Source organism: Drosophila yakuba, chromosome 3R (assembly GCF_016746365.2).
Source record: "Drosophila yakuba strain Tai18E2 chromosome 3R, Prin_Dyak_Tai18E2_2.1, whole genome shotgun sequence".
Taxonomy (NCBI): domain Eukaryota; kingdom Metazoa; phylum Arthropoda; class Insecta; order Diptera; family Drosophilidae; genus Drosophila; species Drosophila yakuba.
The window spans coordinates 6,757,353-6,777,513 of record NC_052530.2 but is presented as its reverse complement, the minus strand read 5'-3'; the positions used below and the strand labels follow the sequence as shown (position 1 = coordinate 6,777,513).

At 44.6% G+C, this 20,161-nt stretch overlaps 1 protein-coding gene across 15 annotated transcripts in view; it reads right to left on the bottom strand.

Annotated features, from left to right (window-relative positions):
* LOC6535784 (putative transcription factor capicua) overlaps positions 1-20,161 on the bottom strand; it is a 44,072-nt gene that overhangs the window by 3,561 nt on the left and 20,350 nt on the right. For 5 of the 15 annotated variants that reach the window (XM_039376534.2, XM_039376539.2, XM_039376541.2 and 2 more), the window contains 10 exons: positions 9,223-10,398; positions 9,012-9,152; positions 8,042-8,748; positions 7,642-7,866; positions 7,126-7,250; positions 4,136-4,900; positions 2,711-3,975; positions 2,408-2,624; positions 2,033-2,332; positions 41-756 (listed from right to left, as the gene is read on the bottom strand). In XM_039376534.2, the coding sequence (XP_039232468.1) occupies positions 41-756; positions 2,033-2,332; positions 2,408-2,624; positions 2,711-3,975; positions 4,136-4,900; positions 7,126-7,250; positions 7,642-7,866; positions 8,042-8,748; positions 9,012-9,152; positions 9,223-10,266 (5,505 nt within the window). In that variant the 5' untranslated portion in view covers positions 10,267-10,398. Of the gene's footprint in view, positions 1-40; positions 757-2,032; positions 2,333-2,407; positions 2,625-2,710; positions 3,976-4,135; positions 4,901-4,992; positions 5,252-7,125; positions 7,251-7,641; positions 7,867-8,041; positions 8,749-9,011; positions 9,153-9,222; positions 10,399-20,161 lie in introns of those variants that run through there. The other 10 variants (XM_015191864.3, XM_015191866.3, XM_039376542.2 and 7 more) reach the window with 6 other exon arrangements.

Here is a 20,161-nt window from a genome sequence, read left to right as displayed (position 1 = left end):
ATTCAAGTGCTGACTACCAGTGTATATTAATATTGCTTACCGGATGACTCATGGCGAAAAACATTTTCTGACTGGCTGGACCGCCTCCCATGATCTGGGCAGGCGCCGATGCTGGAGGCGTGGCAATGTTGGCCGCATGCCCCAATCCCATGCCAGCTGGCGACGATGGCACACACGCCTGGTGGGCAGCTGTGGAATTGGATGATGAAGAAGGAATTGTGGTTGAGTTTATCATGAAAATGCTAGAGCCACTGGAGGACACGGGAGCAGCCGTTGCTGCTGTGATGGTTATATCGCTAGCATTATTACTACTTTGATTTGTTGCCGCCGACGCCTTTGTCATCACAGTAAGAGTTGCTCCCGCATGACTACTAACTGCTGCTCCAGCTGCCGTGGCAGTTGCCGTGGCCGCAGTCAGGATACGGGCATTGGCTGGCAATGTGATCTTATTACAGGCATTAATACTGATAAAGGACACTGGGCGAAGGGTAGCTGCTTCCGATACGGGGGTTGCTGCGTTGCCAGAAACGTGTTGCTGATTGTATGCGTTGACATCGGTAATAAGCAGCATCGTCGCAGGTTGGGATGTGGAAACCTGCTCTTTGCCTGCCACCTTTAGATTTTCCTGCCTTTCGCCGTCCGCTTCATCTTCTGCCTCCTCCTCATCCTGACCGTGTAACGTGTCAAGGACCAAAGCATCGTAAAGGATCGCCGCTCGTCCGGTGCCCTTATGGCTTCCTCCTAGTTCGCCTCCTTCTTGCAGCGTCAACAATTTTCGTATGATTGGCGTGGCATTTTTATTAGTATTACATGGTTTTGTTGTAGTGGTTGTTGTTTGGTGTTGTGTTGGAAAATTAGAAAATTTATTAGGGGCTTCGTTACTGACTGAGTTGGATGATGATGCTGATAATGTGGATGTGACCTTGGCAATCACTGGTGAACCCTGAACCTTCTGCTTAAAAAACAACGGTGGCGGAGTGTTGTGAGGATGGGAATGTGAGTGTTGTTGCGTTCGTATGATGGTGAAGTGATTGATGGTGGGCGTTGGTACGCGTGTGATGACCGTTGGCGGAGTTTCCCCGCGACGGTGATGCAGATGCTTCAACTGCTGGTGCGGAGAGTTCGAAGGCTGCAGCGGCGTCAAGGATCGCACGATGGTGAACTGCTTACGCTTAATGGGGGTCACTATGGTGGCCACAGGCGGTGGCGTGGGGGTGGGCGTTATAACGACCTTAGGCATTGCATATGAGACAAGGTCGTCGAAACCAGCTCTGGCGTTCACACTGGCCAACTCCTGCATGAACTGCTCATCATCCTCGTCGTCTTCGTCGTCGTCCTCCTCGTCTTCGTCCTCCTCCTCGCCCTCGTCTCGATCCTGATCATCCAAGACCGGCTTATCCTTTTCGTTACCCTCCCCCGACTTTGGCCCCTGTGTAATCTCTCCCCTATCCCTCTCTTCATCTGCGATCGATGGATTTTGTTATGTGTGAAGTGACACAAATGACAGCGCGACAAAGGAAGAACAATAGTGGGGTGTGTTAATTATGTGTGAGATAGAAAGTGAAAGAAACAGAGAGACAAGATGTTATGTTATGCAGAAAGCTTTTGTTCGAAAAACTTAGCAGATGAGCTTGCGAATGGTAAATGAAGAGTGGTTCTTGGGCGTGAGGCGATCTATGCAGGTGCTGGGAATGTTCCAATTTTATTTTCTCCAAATTGATTTTCGGCACATCAACTTAAGCCAAAATACTGGTTAAAAAATCATACGACGTCAACAAATCATAGTAGAAATAATGCCAGATCTAGCTAAATAAAATTTAAATTATGAAATAAAATATTCAAATAATATGTCCGAAATACAATAATTTTAAAACAGAATAATACGATTTAAACTCCAAAGCAGGTTATTGAACATCCTCAAGGCGGTTGTTAACAAATCTTACTTTGAGCTAAGCTTGTACGGCTAATTACAATTTTATGCACTTTACAACTGCCTTACTTTGGCGAACCCATCAAGGAACATGGCACTCACCTCTAAGATCCGTGGGACTGCGATGGGGATGATGCATCGGGTAGTGAAACTGCTTCTGACTTAAAGCCGTCGCTGTTGGCACATTGAAGTTGAAGATGGCACCGACGCTTCCGCTGTTCGGTGGCGGAGCACTAACAACGCCCCCTCCGGCGGCGGATCCCGAACCATTGTTCAGCTTGTATGGCGATGGCGGCTCCTGTTTGATGTCCTCCTGCTTGATATGTGGCTGCAGGGATCCAGCGTCCTCAGGCTTGCCACCGCTGCCCTTAGGGCTGATGGGCATCGATTTGAAAGCGCCGCCTGAAGAGCAAAATTTTGGGGAACCATATGATTAGTATGGAATGTCGTGTTGCAAAAAAGCAGGGGTTTGCTCGCCTGTGGGTTGGAATGGTGTTACACCGATTGGGTTCTTGGGACTAGTGTACTGCGTGTAGATGGACATCTGGGTGTATGACAGCATGTTGCTCTCCAGCACCGGATGTGCTTTGATAGCCTTCGGTTTGAGTGTGATCTCGCGCTCGCCTCCGCTGAGCGGCGGTGCGCCTATGGCCTGGCCATTTGCACCGGATGTATTGTGCTCCTCTGCAGAACGCTGCAAAATTACGAATTACTCAGTTCAGTTTTATTCTATATTGGTGACATTAAGGAGATATTAAAGAGTGCATGCCATCAATTTACCTGATTGGCCTCTGGCTGCTGCTTGCGGTAGTCAAAGGGGGTGTCGTCCATTTCTGAGTCATTCACCCGCTCGCGGCAGTGCAGGTCAAGCTTCTTCACCGGCTGCTGAGGCTCCTCCTCCACCACCAGCATATGCTCATCTTCGTCAGATGGCAACTCGTTCTTCATCAGCTTTCCGTTGCCGTTGCCCTTCATCGAGATCGTAGTTGGAGCCTCATCACAGGTGCTATTATAGTTGTCAATCGTCAGCGGTATAATGTCTCCCTGCAAATCGGACGACATGCCCTGACCACCGCAGCTGCCGCTGCCTCCTGGCGTTGAGGGGCACATATCGTGCTCCAAGGAATCGGAGCCATCCACCGAGACCAGACGTTGCTTGGCGTCACTCGTTCCAGCCGCTCCGCCCGCCTTTCCACCAGGCATGGCTGTCGAGGTAGATGACTTGCGCCGATCTTTGGAGCACCACTTCCACTCCGGGTGCAGTTTGAAGTGTGCATCCTTAACAGAGCTGGCCAGCTCGTGGTACTGAGCCTTCTGCTCTGGCTTCAGGGCGTACCACCACTCGCCTAGAATCTTGCTGACCGTACGGTTGTCCTGATTCGGATGCTTCTTGTGCACCATTTTGCGGTGTTTTTTTGAGAAGATCATAAAAGCGTTCATGGGTCTTCGGATTTTCTTGTTCGCCGGCTGCCCAGCTGCTGTTCCTGCCGCTCCGGCCTGCTGTTGCTGCTGCTGTTGCTGCAGAGCGCTCAACGATTGACTCCTTCGCTTGGCAGCCGAGGTGGCTGGTGCACCTGCAGTTCCATCGCTCGCATCATGGCATTCCTCCAGCTTGCGTATGTTGCTGTTGTGGGTGGGCAGACGCATAGCCGTAGTTTGTTTCTTACTGTTGGCGCTGATCCCGGGAGTCGTGGCCTCAAACACATCATCGTCCAGCTGATCGTCCGGCTCCTCCTGCTGCTGCTGTTGCCTCTGATTGGCAACTGCGGCCGCTGCTGCTGCCGCTGCCTTGGCATCGTTCATTGAGCAGTTGAGTGGTTTGCCCGGTGAGCTTAGTGGGGCGGGCACAATCAGATGATTGTTGTTGTGGTTCAGCGGCATCTGGGGTGGCGACTGTTGCTGAAGCTGCTGATGCTGTTGCTGTTGCATCATGACGACATTGTAACTGCCGGCCGATGTGGTTAGGGTCGGAGTGACCGGAGCTGCGGACGCCTTGCTCATAGGCGTCATATGCGGTAAAATCTTGTACCAGGGCGCATTGTAGCCTACAAATATGGGAGATTATTGTTATTTAAATGTACACAATGAGTATCTTTTCTATAATGAAGCAAATTAAACATTTATGCAAGTGTGTGAGGAATGTATCCATAAATGTTATTTCAAATTTTTAACACCTATAATGATATTATTTGTAGAACAACTTACCGTTTTTTGGTAGCATCTTGTCCTGCCCCATTGAAGCTATTGATGCCGCTGTTGAGGTGGGCGTGTTTGGCTGGTGAAATGAAACCGTTGTTGGTGGCGGCGGCACCGATAGCTGTGTGGCGTCCACAATTACGGGATGAAAAGTCTGTCCGGCGGACACAACTACATGTGGATGTGACTGCTGCTGTTGCTGCTGATGTTGCTGCTGATGTTGCTGCTGGCTGCTTGAAATGCGTATAACGCTGGTGGCATGACCCACGTTGTTGTGGCTGCTGCTGCTGCCGCTGGTGGCTGGTGCCGATGGGGCTGGCAAACTAGCAGGTGGCGGTGGAGGCGGTTGGTGGTGGTGGTGCTGCTGCAGTGGGTGCTGCTGCGGTGGGGCATGCATCACCAGCGATACGGGCGTCGTTTGCGGCGGCAGTGGTTGAGCGCGAACTGTTGATGTTGATGGTGCCGTAGCTGCAACATGAGTATTGCTGTTGCTGCCCACCTCCCAGTCATTGTTGTTGTTGCTGCTGTTGTTGTTGGCATTGTAGAGCACCGGACTGGGTGTTGTTTTCCACTTCGAGTCGAGCGGTACGGCCACAGGTTGCTGCTGTTGCTGATGCTGCTGCGACTGGTTAGCAATGGGTGTGAAAAAGTTCTGCCTGTGAGTGGCGGACACATTCACCGGCGAATGGGCAATTGAATTCAAAGGAGAGACTCCGGCATGGTTAACAGGTGAGGTGTACGAGGGCGTGGCAGATCGAGAGCTGCTCAGCGATACTGAAAAGTGTGAAAGAATGGAATCAAATTTAATACTGACTTAGGAGAGCACAATCGGTAGGGATTCGGTTATTCTTCGATCTTGGCATTACATAAGCACTGCAGATATAGTTTGGCCCCCAGCTCAAAGTCCTGGAACGCATTCATGACGTCCTTGCGCTCCTCTTGAGCATTTCCACGGAAATCTCCCTGGTTGGCCAACCGCTGCTTAAAATACACTTTTCTGCCTTCGTCGTCGTGTTGTAGTTGTCACATTCGCTTTGTCCGCTGCATTCGCATCGCTTTGCTTTTTCCGTTCTTGCTCTTCACGTATTTTTTGTGCTCTTGACAGTTCCCACTTTTCAGCATAAATGCGGCAATCGGCGATTCTTCAACGACGTTCTTTCCAAGGGCAGTGGCAGCGACGTCGGCAGCATAAATCGAGCGCTGCTCTCTCCAATCTCTTTTCTCTCGCGCTCGCCATGTTTGTTTACCTGCCCTGTCGGTGTGCAGCACGCGATCGTGTGTGTGTGCGTGCCAGGCCGCTCTCAAGTGCATTTTTTTGTTTAGGTAAAAAGGAATCAAAGGCACAGGGCAAATAACAAGAAAAAGAGCTGGATAAAAGAAAAGAATCTGTTGCGCTTCGCACGCAGCCTCTGCCGGCGTCGGCGTAGCCACCGCTTTGTTTCGACTCAAGTGGCTCTGCCGCTGCGATCGCGACTTATTTTACCTTCTGCAGGTGCTTAGGAATGCGTTCAGCCCAGCCAGTGGCGTGCAATGGTGATCAGAAACCCCCCTGGGATACACTGATATATACTAGGATATACGATGGCAAACTTGATCACTCGAACTATATTAAATCTAGCTTTAATCTATAAACAAACATACTAATAGTCCGACCAATATACATACATATAAGGTGAAATAAGGTGAAATATTTCGACTACGCCACTGCGAGCAACTCCCTTCTCCGCTGCGGCTGCGCAGTCGCTGCGTCTGGCGTGTAAATCACGCTGCGGTCACACTCTCAAGTGGCCGGGGTGTGGGAGTGGGAGCGGGAGGGCAGATCGGTCGCTCTCTCCGGCGGACAATGGAACCCTTGGTTCGTTTTCGGGATCGAAATTGGAATCGGACACGACCTTTGCGCCGCAGCAGCGACACCTTTCATGAAAAGCGGCGAGGCGGACGGACAAACGACCTTTGTTGAGGTGTGTGAAAAATGGACAGGGGTCGGGAGGGAGACAGAAAGAACTACGGCGCTGCCACAATAAAACTTTATGATATGCATTTTATGGTGAATTGAAAATGCATCGAACCAGAAAACAAGAGACAAGAAAAGGTCTCGGTCATCACGACTGGACCAAGTGCGCTAGCCTTTTCGTTAAATTAGGTAGAGTATTCGTATTATCCAAAATGATCTGATCCGAAGTTACCAATTATTTGAGAGTCTATGTAATTATTTATTTGGACACATGGAACATTTAACTATTGTCATTATTAATAAGATTAATTGATTAAAAAAAGAGATAGAGAAATCACTTGATTTTACACGTATTTTATCTGTTTAAGCCGCATTATTTTTTCAAAAACTTGTAAAGTTTCCTAGTTAACAGCGTTCCTTTAATGCCCGATGTTTTATTAATATTAATTATATTATCTGTGCGCTTAAGCTTTAAGAATAACAATTTTTAACCCATAAACATTTACGAATGGGTCAAATAAGCCTCTTTATTGATACGAATTTACTGTTCAAAAGAAGCTCGACAAGCCTTTACTTAAGGCCTGCATTTTATGGTCTTATAAACGAGACTTTTTTCAGTGCCTAAGAAATCCGGTTCTGAATGAAAGACCTTCCTGTCTTCTGCATTCCGAAGAGATACCTTAATGGGGGAACTCTGTAAAAGGGGATTGGGGAAGATCGTTCCCCCAGCTAGGTAGGGTGCACAAAAGTTCTTTGGTTCCTAACCGAAATCGAAGAGATATTTTCCACAAGCGCCGTGAAAAATATTTGGCCTTGTCTCTCTAATTGCGTGAACCGATATGTATTTACGATTGAGCCGGCGCTGCACACGGCGAAAAGGGACGGCACGAGGGAAGGCTGGAAAGGCCAGCCTTGAAATGAATTGCTGCAAACTATGAATAAATTGTTAGAGCCCGGGTTTCAGAACGGTGTCTTAAATGCTTTTATGATGCCCTCTGCCAGATCGTAAAGAGTCAAGAGGTGTGATGGTGCCGTAGAGACTTACCCAGCATGACGGCCGCATCGGTCTCCTCCTGGTCGTAGCGACCTTTGACCCGGTAGTTGGGCGACGTCTCCGAGTCGCGAGAGGTGTCCTCATCGATCTGCGTCTTACTGCTCGATCGACTGTCACTAATGATAAGAAAACAAAATGGGTGCGCAGGTTAGTTGATTATTATATGTATACGGGACTTAAACAGACAAGGCATTTGCAGGAATTATAAGGTGTTGTAACAAAAACTTTCGGAGGAAATTTATTCAAAAGATTTTTATGACCCCCATAGATATAGTGTTCTATAATAGAGAATTGTGATGAAAGTTGAACTTTGATATAAGTATGTAGTAAACATTTGATTGCATTATTGCAAGGGGAGTGTTCTCTAAATATAAATTAAAACTTATACTATAATGACAATAGTTCCCTTCTCCATCTCGCACAACACAATGCATAAACTAATATAAGACTCATATTAAACTTGAATTACATAAAAATAATTCTCTTCAGAGGGAAAATAGGGCTCACCTGAGCAGACGACCCGGGCCCGTGGACGAGGGCAGGGCACTGTTGTTGCCCTTCTGGTTGAGGTGCCGTGAGCAGTAACCGCGTCGCTGAGATTCCTTGGTGCAGAGCATGCACAGGCGACGCCACTGCTTGCCGTTGTACTTCTTCCGCACGCCGGACTCCGACTCCACGATGTCTCCCTTCTTGAAGCGGTGCGGCGTAGTGGCCTGAGATCTGTGGATGGCACTGCCGGTTTATTAGCAAGCGGTAAAGAATAGGGAAGAACTTATAGTAAACAGAATGGGATGACCATATAAAGACAAGAATTTTGGCAAGTCTTGTGATATATATTTTCATTAATTACGAAAATCGTAAACCATGACTTATGTATTTATTTTCCGAAAAAAGCATTTCCGCTCACCTTGGTGTTGCTGGATGAGATCGGGGTGTAAGCCTCTGGTCGAGGAGACTTGATGTGCTGCCGCGGCTCTGCATACTGCTCCGCTTGCTGCAGGCGCTCATCTTCTCCGTGTCCAGGTCGCCGGTCGCTGGCGAGTATCCAATGCCGACCCTTTTGAGTTCATCGTCCGAGTCGTAGTCGTCGTAGCCACGCGACGATTGCTGCTGCTGTTGCTGCTGCATCTTGAGATGCTGCCCATTGCTGCACGTGGAGATCACGATGTCCGCCAAGCCGTTGTACTGCTGGGGATGCGACTGTGCCACCTGGACCCCTTGCTCCGATCCGTGGGAGGGCCCGGCGATGGGAGGTCGCGTCTGGAAAGGCGAAGTGGCCGTCGTTCGATAATACTCTTCTTGTTTTACTAGTTGCTGCTGCGCCTGCTGATGGGACGTTGTGGGTGGTGCCGTGGGCAGCTTGCCATCATAACGGGTGGCCACGAAGGTCAACGGCGTGCCGGTGGCCGCTTTCGGGTAAACGATATTACCACTGGGCACGGCCATCGCCTCGCAAGCTGCAGCTCCTGCGCCTGCTCCCGCTGCCGACACCTTCCGCTTGGCACTGGATGCGGAGGCACTTGCTCCACCCGTCATTGTCAGTTCGTTAAGCTCGTCCCACCAAGGCGGCTGCAGGAGCCGTAGATCGGCACGTCGCACTACCTTGGTGTTGGGCTGTAATAATACAGATAGTAACTTTATAAGTACAAGTAAGAACATTTAAAGAAGTAAAAAACTTATGTACAGGAAGCACACAGATTTTAGATTTGAAATAATTTGAATTAGTTCGCTTACTTAAAGTATGCGTTCAAGTTAATAGTAAATGAAAGGGGATTTTAGCAACTCGTTTAGCAAAAAATCAATAATCATGAATATCCAATCCAATCCAATATTATTTAAAATGTATAAAAAATGTTTAGCAAGCTTCATATGCTCACCATTTCTTCGCCAATCAGTTGAACGCTGTATTGCTTAGTGTTCTGGTTGATGTCAGTAATGATGCCCTCCACGTAGATAAAGCTTCCAGAGCCACGACCATCCACCCGTTGGCGCACGCAGACACGGGCATCCAGCGTAATCTAATCGAGAACGAGAAAAAAGGCCTTCACTATATTGGGCGACAAAAGAGACACTATTCGGGGTACTCACATCCGCCATGGGCGGGCTGGCATCGAGTATCACATGGTTACGACCCTGGTGCAACACATCCGTATATAGCAGTAATCCCAAATCGGTGGAATCGAATTCCACGAGTATTGAGTCGGGAGACGCCTCCTGGGCGTGGCGTATTACCCCGGGAGCATAGTTATTCTGGATTTTGGCTAGGACACGCGTGTTGTTCCACTCGCTGAGATCGAGCAGGGATTGCTGCTGTTGCTGCTGGTGGTGTTCCTGTACATGTTGCTGATTGTTTGAGTTAAAGCTAAAACGTTGTGGTTGCTGTTGTAGCTGCTGCTGTTGCTGTTGGTAGTGAACGGCGGTTGTGGGCGTGTGTGTGCGTTGTTGATGATTGATTGTGGCTGCGTGACTATTGTTGCCGCTGGCAACATGTTGCTTGTAAGTACTACCGCTGGCATGTTGCGGTGATGCAATGATAATACGTTGCTGTTGCTGCTTGATATCGCTGCTGCTGTTACTGTTGCTGCTGCTACTGTTGTTGCCGGCGCCTGCACCGCAACTCACGATCATGCGATGCTGCTGATTGCCGTTGGCCAGGCCATCGCTGTTGCCAGATGTATCGGCGGGTTTCTGATGCTTCTGCAGACTCACTTGCTGCTGGTGCTGGGGATGTTGCTCGGTCTTGTCCAGCTCAGCTGGATCGAACTTTCGCTTCTTGGGATGCTGCCGCGGCTGAGGTGGCTGCTGTTGCTGAGGTGTGCTGGTTGCTGCAGTTGCGCTTGTTGTCTGTAGGTGCGGCTGAAACAGCGCATGTTGCTGCTGCTGCTGGTGTTGCTGCGCTGCTGTTGACTCGGCTGCTGCTGTTGTTGATGCTGTTGGAATACCGGCGATCGTAGCTCCCGTCGCTGGTATCACCATTTTGTTGGCGGCAACAACAAATGCTTGTTGCTGCTGCTGATGCTGCTGTTGCTGCTGTTTGTTTGTTATGACATAAGTCTCGGTTGCGGCAATCGCGACTGCTGCTGCTCCATGTGTTGCTGTTGCAGTTGCAGTTGCATTGGCAGCGCTGAGCATCTTAGTTGTGGCAGCAACATGTGTGTGGCTTGTTCTCGGGGGGAGGACTGGGTGCAGCAGGGGTTGATTTTGCTTCGGCTTTATGGTATTGGTGTTGCTATTGCAACGGCGGTGACATCAGCAGCATCCTTCCTGCAATCGAAGCGAAAGGCGAGAAAATTGTTTAATTGGGTTGACAACAGAAAACCATTAAAATCAACGACGCCGTTGTCGATGTCATTTCATAATTAGTGTAATCCGCATCCGGACAACCCTGACATCCTGCCACGATCCACAGGACTCACAGAAACTCTGGCGCCCGACGTCGGGACATAAAATTCAATCTCGTCAAACTATGGCTCTCTCTTTCCTTCTGAGTGTGTCTGTGTGCGAATTTGCGACAACGACAACGGAAACATTTTAATTTGCACAGACGTCCAGTGGTCTGGGCTGGCTTGTGGGAGACGCCCATCACCCGGCTGCAGCCGGCATTAAAAAAAGGGTTAAAAATAAATATAAATGACACTTGAAACATTTTATGCCAAAGCCAAACAGACTGATGGACGTACAGTTGAACAAAAAGTCAAAACCATCCGGCAACCACAAAAACACCCCCACACACACCGAAAGCGGTGCAAGTGTAGGTTCAATTGCAACAGCCTCGAACTTTTAAAATTGGGGCTAAAAGAAGGTGTATACCAGGTTAAGTCGTGAATGGTGTACACAACCACATGGCAATGAAAATTTCCGAAGAGACTTCATCATCTCATTACGATGCATCCCGTAACTTGTACGGATTATTGGCAATTATTATGCATTTCGAAAGATTCTAAAATAGTTTCCATTATTATTACGTGTAGTTACGTTGTTTTCGTACACATAAGTAAAGTAATATAATCTAAGAAGTTCAATATACCATATCTTAATCTCCCACGCTCCCCAATTAATTTCACCCAATTGTTATAGATTTTCCCGGTCCCTTGTTCGCTCTCAATTCATCAGACGAAGGGCCTCACAAAAGTCTTGCATACTTCTGGGCATGATACGAATACGACCGTTAGGCAGAGTTGCCACATCTTGGTGGCAGCGGCCGCAAATACGGCTTATCGCAGGAGCAACTCCTCCAATGCCATTTCCATTTTCAATTTGATCCCCGTTTTTCATCCACAGTCCGCATCCATCTACATCGCACTGTAGCTCCAACTCAGGTCGGTTGTGTGTAGGCGTAATTGCGGGAAATGACTGCCACGCCCATTGTGGGCGAGCTCTGAAACCCATACACACGTACTATGCGATACCACCACCAATGCAGACACACACACGCACACACAGGGGAACGAAGCTAAATTGAAGCAACGTAGCAACCAGGAATGAATATAGAAATGAAAGAAAAATGAAAAACCCGCAGCCTTGGCCATATTGTTGTTGCAGGTAGGAGTTGTTGCTGCTGCGCGGGACAAGTGCAATGATTGCTTTATTTTCCCTTTTCCCACCCACCCAATTTTTTCCAGCTCGCTTTTCATGACTGCGGCCAGGGCTTTCGCGCTTTTGGTTGCTAGGCTGCCAACAGCGACTTGCAATTGTTAGGAAAAATCCACAAGGGCGGCGTAGCAGAGGCGAGAAGAAGACGCTAAAAGGTGGCAGACACTGTGTCTGGTACAGTTGTTGGGGCAAGCGTGGAAAGTGCCAGCACACACTGCGAAAAACCGAGATATGTTAGGCGGAAAATATGCAGGAAAGGGCGCTACAGAAATGGTAGCGTTTCATGCCCTCTGCACCACATGTATCCATTATAATTTGGGAAATTGGGGAACGCATTAGATGTAAAACAAACCGAGTTTGTCTGACAGATATTACCATAATTTTTGTATGAAATAATGACTCAAGGTGACAGGCTTTAGCAGACTACCACCATTATTTAAATTGGGCTTTATTGTGTTTAACTTACATTTTAATACGCTCCTAATTTTTGCAGTGCCTTTGACGGATTTTGAAGAACCAAGAGAATTCTGTGTCAGACGGCAGTAAGCTGAATATAGTGCCTCAGATAACGAGTGAGCCTCCGGATCAGGCTAAAAACTCGACTTGCGATTAGTTGGACACATGCTCATATGCACAAACCATTACACCCTCAGCACACACCCACACACAGTGGCAAGCTTATGCACATATTTATAAAGCTTTTATGTAAATAACAGCATATCTTCTATATTTGTTCATGCGTTGCAGCACAGGGCGTGTGTGGGAGTGTTTTGGGTGCTTGTGTGTGTGTGTTCAGTCACAGAAAACGACTTCAAGTGTGGGAGTAAAGGGGGTTAGGTTGCTACCGATGCGTGCTTAAGTAAATCTAACCATGTCCCGCGCTCTTAACTTTATTTTGATGGCTGGGAGTCCGGATCTTATGTCCATATTCTAGCTTCACACAGCCAGTGAAATAGGAGAGTGGACCATAGTCCCGATCATTAGATCACTTGTTATTTCATCTCTCTTAGATTGAAAATATAAATTACAAATGTATGTACATTTGAATGGTTCTAACCAGATTTTCGAAAATTTTATATGTACATATATGGAGAAATCTATGAGAGTCTACATCCATTGGTCAACATAAATTGTGTTAGGTAAATAAACGAATTATATCTCTCATTGATCATTAACTTAGCTGTGAACGTTCATTTGTTCAATTGCCAGACAATGGGATTTCCTTGCCATTTAACTGGCAAAAAAATCCAAAACCTTGCAATGCAATGTGTGCATTTGTGCATTATTACAGTTATCTGTTTATTGCACTCCCCATTGCCAAAATTTTAGCAATTTTGTTTGTCATTTGTGTTTTAGCGTCTGTGTTGGTTGGTCTGTGTGTAAGTCAGCAAGTGTGAGTGGGACTGTTTCAATCGCCATCATTTCCATCTGCATTGTCTTTATTGTTGCCATTGTTGCTTTTTATGATGTGGTTCAGCAACTGCATTTGGCATGCATGTTAATTTCTTGTGCTCTCATTGCACTTTGCTTTTGTTGTTTCTGCTTTAGTCAGTTATTGTTGGCTGCTGTTGTTAATTGGCATATTCAGATTTATGACGCAAGAACACACGCAAACTATAGCTAATACCAAAACTAATACCTACGCGATCGATCTCAATGCAGTCATGCAAAATTGAATGCAAAACATGCGTGAGAACGAGACGACGACTTGTGTTTGTGATGTAGTAGAGTGCATTTTTTACACCGGAAATATTAATGAATATGCTCAACATTTTTAGTGAAATTCAGCATAGGTACAAGAGCTTTTCCTCGAATCCCATCAATTAACTTTGTTAATTCGCAAAATTTTTTTTCTCTGCAAATTTGTTATGGACATGGAAGAATCTAATTAGAGAGTTCCTTGAACTCTAACGGTCATTTGTTTTGGCGCCAAATCGAAAGCGAAACGAAAAGTGTAGAACACACGAGCAACAAAGAAGAGAGCGAGCCGAAAAGTCCATACAGAAAGTTAATCTCGCATTTACTACCTCTCTTACCCGCACTCACTCAGTGTGCTGCTCCCCTTTTGTCTCTCGCTCCCTCCGGCACCCAATGCACTTAGCAACGGGACAAACGCAGCAACTGCGCTGCCGATGTCGCTGCCCGGCTGCTGCAATGTCAGTAACCCCACTCAAGCGAAAGAGCGAGAAGGAGTGAGAGATATGGAAAGGGAGAATGAGAGCGGGGGAGTGCAGTTAGCGTTGTGAATTTGTTTGCTGTGATTTTTCTGTGCACATTTTTTCATCCATTTTTACGTTGTATTTTATGCTGTTGCCAACTCGTCAACGGTCCTTCGCCCATTCTCCAAATCAACTGAAACCAAAAACAAAAAACGACCGCTCTTAGTCATTCAAAGGAGGCAACAACAAAATAATGCATCATCATCAAGTGAGAGTGAGTTGTTCGCAGTGAGCAGCTTCTACGCCTCATACTCTGTTCGCCCCCCACCACCCACTATTTTTTACTGCAGGAGAACCAGAGAACGAGAAACGCCGAATGTCGCTCATTTGCGTAGAGTAAATGCAAGAAACTCGTGCATACGTCTTTCCTTCGCCCTCTCTTCCGCCGTCTTCAACACATACACACACTTTCACCATCGAGCATGCGTACCCACACACGGGCACGCATGAATGCAAAGCGCTGCAGCAGCAGTGGCAACAACAAGAACCAGAACAGTAGCAGCCCAGGAGGATTTTACATCGGCGCGTGTAACAGTGATAGGCACCAGGCGCCCCAAATTTAGAAGCGGTCCCCCTTTTACAGAATTGGCTTATAGCATTTTCTCTTCATGAAAATAATCCGTTGAACTTTTAAATTTAAAAATTCAAATTTTGACAACACTTTCTGATAAATATAATTTCGAGATTCATACCTTATTGTTTTTATTATATCTAAGTCATAACAAGTCAGAACAATGTATTGATTTTTTTTACAGAAATCATAGAATAGAATATAATAGGATGTAAAGTGCATGTTTCCTAAGATTACCACGGATACCGCTCGGAAGTATGCAATGAGAATTGGAAAAGTGCATTAAACTGACCCTGATTAAAAACCCATATGAATGTAATTTGGTTCATGTCATAAAGTTCAGAAAATGTAAATCAATTCATATAGCTTACACTTGCTTAAATGATATGATAAATATGATTAAACCTAATTAATCATTTTATACTTTTTGCCTACCACATCAGTTTAGTTAAACATTTAATTTGAATTTTAAAGTAAATTTAATGTTGATCACTTAAGTTCATGAAAATCCGTGGCATTCTTTTTTTTTACGAACCGAACGGACAAAACATTTTCGGTTTGGACTATTTATCCCACTTTTGTGTCCCTGTCTGTGACATCTACACATATGTATGTAGAGTGTGTGTGCTTGTTTGTTTGTGTGTTTCTGCAGTCTTTACTCATTTGTAGCTTTTCGCTTTTGCATGGTGTAAATTATTTGTATGCGCTGTGCTTGAACTTATGCGGCTGTTGTTGTTGCTGCCGCTGCTTTTATTGTTGTCGCGTTCCTGTTGTTGCAGTTGCACCATGAGGAATATAAGAATGCAGTGGAGAAGAATGAAAAAGGCTGATGCGAAATGTTGTATGCTTGATGCTGCTGGATGTTGAAAGCTGACGATGGGGCACTCTTGTGTTCCTTCGCCTGCTCGTTGGGTTTTTCTCCATAGTAGTGGAGACGACGTGCCACGAGCACTTGCGTGTGTGTGACGTTGGGGACTCGAAGTGCCCCATACCAGTGCAAGTGCCTACACCAACACCAATACCAATACTATTGCAGCCTGTCCCTGGTAACACGAAGCGCGCGAAAATGTTGATGCAGAGGAAATCGCCAGGAGAGGGAGCAAACATTTTTTATTTTCCCATTTTGTTTGCTTTTTTCTTTGGTCCCACTGCTTTGCGGAGTGAAATTGTAATTGTGGAGCAGCGCGGGCGACGACGACTGATTGCAGTGGGCAAACGATAAGATGGCGGGGCGAATAATGCAAAAAGGCGAAAAAAAACATGAGACAGTGCAACTTCATCAAAGCGACTGAAATCGAGTATCGACAAAGTCGTGTCTGCGACAGATTCCCTTTAATTTCTGTAAGATGTTCAAATTTTAATACCAAAATTGGTTTATTTAAGATTCATCTTTGTATTTTAATACAACATTTTTTAACCCTTGTTTAACATTTGTTTTAAAACCTATTGGTATTTCAACCTAAGAAGTGTCTAATATTGTGTCTAAATATTAAAGCTATATTGGGGTAAAGCCGATCGGGAAGATCGCTGCTAGTCGAGTTTTAAAGACAATACAATCATATAATACCCTTGCAAAGTTTTCGATTTTGGTATACACCAGTTTGACAACATATAATTTTATATAAAAGTTTTAATGATAAAACTTCGACGACTTGTAGTGGTTTCTGATCATCAAAGGACAACCTCAAGGGGATCTCACTGTAAGCCCGATGAGAAAGCGCGATGGTGTCAGCTCTACTACATCATATCTACACACCACAAAATCTCAAGCTATATAAAAAAAAAAATTCAATAAACGAAGAATACAACTTAAACGGTAGCCAGACGAGTTTACAGTCTCTTGATTACAACAAAAAACAGCAGAGGAGGCATAAACAAAATGGGAAATAGCCATTTGGCGCCTTTGAGAAGTCACTGTACGTATGTATTTTTCTTGCACATTTAGTTGCAGTCGCTTAATTGGGTTTAATGCAATTCGATTAATTTTCCAATGTTGCAAAAAATTTTTGCCTGTGCCCACAGACTAATTAAAATGGTTGCTGTGCCACAGAAGTCAGCCCTAGAATTTTTCCTGGCCATCATCGCCATCATGATTTCAGACGCTAATGTTGTTGGCCGATCTATCGCCTGTTGTTTCCAGCTAATTGCAGTTAAGAAACAATTTAGTACTTAAAATACATGGCACTATGACTGAAGAAATAAATGTGTTTGTGTAGCGAAGATCAGTGAACTATCATTTCATGTGAAGTGTATATGCACTTGAGTGAGTGAGTACCGTATATATTTTAGAAATTAATGCAATTAAGGTCACAAAAACATACCATACTTTAATAACCGATTCAATACTTTATAGATAATTATTGCCTGGATTAGGCGTTCTTGTTAATTTCGTATTTTTTTGTTTCTTGAAATATATATTTCTATATTTACTATGTAATATAAAAAATTAAGTTCCTTAAGAATGTACTCATATTAAAATACGATCTTAAAACAACTATTAAATTTCAAAATATTTTCAATTCAAAAAGACGTAGACTTCAATTACACAAACGACAACTGCAGTTCTAAAACAAGAGAGAATGCTAAAAATTTGCATTAAATCATTTCTTTTTCTCTGAACTTTTTTCTTCTTTTCTGCCTCTTTGACAGGCTCCGATCCAGCCCCTATCCAGCATCTTATTCACCTTTTTTCTCGACTCAAACGCCAAACGGTAGCAAAGAGCCAACAAAGTGGAATGTGTTGAAATTTTCAATGCAATATGCCCCAGGAGGCGATAGGGTTGTGTATCTCTTAAATAATTAGAATGACTTTCATGTCATCATTTTTGCAATTTCTAGCATTTTTGGTTTATAATTCCTGTTGCAGCTTTACAATGTCTCATGAATGGGTTATACATACATACATATGTACACATGTCTTTCCAAAGAGTAATTTAAAATCAGTTTGTTTTTCTCCCTATATGATGACGATAAAGGGAAGGGGTGATCAGGCGCATGAGCAAAGAGTAAAGTAGGGAAAAAGGATAAAAATAAAAATAAAAAAAAATAAACAGCCTAAGCTTTGTACTTAATGGCCCGCTACTGCATGGGGATTGATTGCGGATGGAGAAAAAATAAACAAGAGAGAACGCTATAGTCGAGTTTCCCGACTATCTGATACCCGTTACTCAGCTAGTGGAAGTACGAAGGAGAGTCTTTCACACTGAGAGTTTTTGGTGGTTTGTGGGAGTTAGAGTGGGCGTGGCAAAAAGTTTTTTGGCAAATCGATAGAAATTTACAAGACTAATACAAAAATCAAAAAATATCAAAACATTTTTCAAAATTGTGGGCGTGGCAGCTTTGGGCGGTTTGTGGTGTTAGAGTGGGCGTGGCAAAAAGTTGATTGGCAGATCGATAAAAATTTATAAGACTAATAAAAAATTAAATGTATTTTTCAAAATTTTGGGCATGCCAGTGGGCGTGGCAACATGAATCAACAAACTTGCGCTGCGTCTTTGTCTCTGGAGTCTGTATGCTTAATCTCAACTTTCTAGCTTTTGTAGTTCCTGAGATCTCAACGTTTATACGGACAGACGGACGGACATGGCCATATCGACTCGGCTATTGATCCTGATCAAGAATATATATGCTTGATATGGTCGGAAACGCTTCCTTCTGCCTGTTACATACTTTTCAACGAATCTAGTGAACTCTTTTACTCTACGAGTAACGGGTATAAAAATATAAAAAAGTGGACAGAACCCACAGGCATCGGCATCTCTCGTTCGTGTCAATAGCTGTCGGTTGTTCACAAAGAAATTGAAACTGTGCCTAAGTCAGCCCTCCCAGTAACCGATTTTGTTTTTCCAACTTTTTGTTTATTTGTGTTTTCCCGCTGCCTGTGGGTTAAACGAAAATTTTATTTGGCTTAGAACGGCTACATTTTGGCGTGCGTAAACAAAAATGTTGCTGGTCACATTGTTGCCATTACCGACATTGATGATTTAGGATCGTGGGAAATCATTTGAAATCTTAACCCAAGACGGGCATTATAAACAGTATATAAGTATATGATTGGCGATATTCCACCGTAACCATCGTAAAATCATTGCAAACAGTCTAAAAAGTATAAGATATACGATTAAAACGCAATGGTTCGATTCCGGAGTCTCTTCTATATATGCTTAACATTGGAGCTCATTCAGTTCAATGGTGTCATAATCATGTTCTGTACATTACCTTTATTCGAAGAAAAGGATTAGGTGTTTGGTCGTAATTGATTAAATAACACTTCTCATAAACACCTTCGATGTAATTATGTTACCGATACCCATTCTCAAACACACCCAACTGAATGACTTGATTGCCAATATAATTTAAAATTTAAATTGGACCTAAACCACAATCTGACCAACAAACACAGCACATGAGAACGTTCCCATGTATCCAGTGGATTGTCGGAAAATTTGTAATAATTGCCGTAACTCGAAATCGATTTCTATCAAAAATGTACTTGGATGTACGGATTCGTCGCTTTAATAAACTAAATATAAAAAAAGCAAGAGAGAACGCTATAGCTATACGAGTTCCCCGACTATCTGATACCCGCTACTTAGCTAGTGGAAGGGAGGAGAGTCTTAAACACCGTTTTTGGCGGTTTGTAGGCGTTATAGTGGAAGTGGCAGGAAGTTTTTTGGCAAATCGATAGAAATTTACAAGACCAATACAAAAATGTGGTTTGTGGGCGTTAGAGTGGGCGTGGCAACATGAATCGACAAACTTGCGCTGCTTCTATGTCTCTGGAGTCTGTATGCTTAATCTCAACTTTCTAGCTTTTCTAGTTCCTGAGATCTCGACGTTCATACGGACGGACAGACGGACATGGCCAGATCGACTAGGCTATTGATCCTGATCAAAAATATATATACTTTATATGGTCGGAAACGCTTCCTTCTGCCTGTTACATACTATTCAACGAATCTAGTATACCCTTTTACTCTACGAGTAACGGGTATAAAAAAAACTTGGCCATTCTTGTTTTCTACAGTCTCACGCCTCCGATTGTGGAATTGTTTTGTCGACTGCTCAATCAAGATGGCAACCCTATTCTGGTTTTCTCCGTTTATTTAAGATTTCAATTTTGCCGTTCTTATGCAATGTTCACTATTAAATATTTATGTAAGCAGAAAAAGTGCAAATACATTGAACAAATGCATAAAAATGCGATATACATATATGATTTACTTACTTATGTGTGTGTGCATGATGAAAAATGCATTTGATTGAGCTCTAAATGCAAATTTTGCTGCTGTTTGAGTGCCTCGGAGTATTGTGATTTTATTGCGTGAGATTGCAAATACATTGGGGATGTGTTTTTTTTTTTATATTTATACCCGTTACTCGTAGAGTATACTAGATTCGTTGAAATGTATGTAACAGGCAGAAGGAAGCGTTTCCGACCATATAAAGTATATATATTCTTGATCTGGATCAATAGCCGAGTCGATCTGGCCATGTCCGTCTGTCCGTCCGTATGAACGTCAAGATCTCAGAAACTACAAAAGCTAGAATGTTGAGACTAAGCATACAGACTCCAGAGACATATGTAGAATCAGCGCAAGTTTGTCGATTTATGTTGTCACGCCCACTCTAATGCCCAAAACTG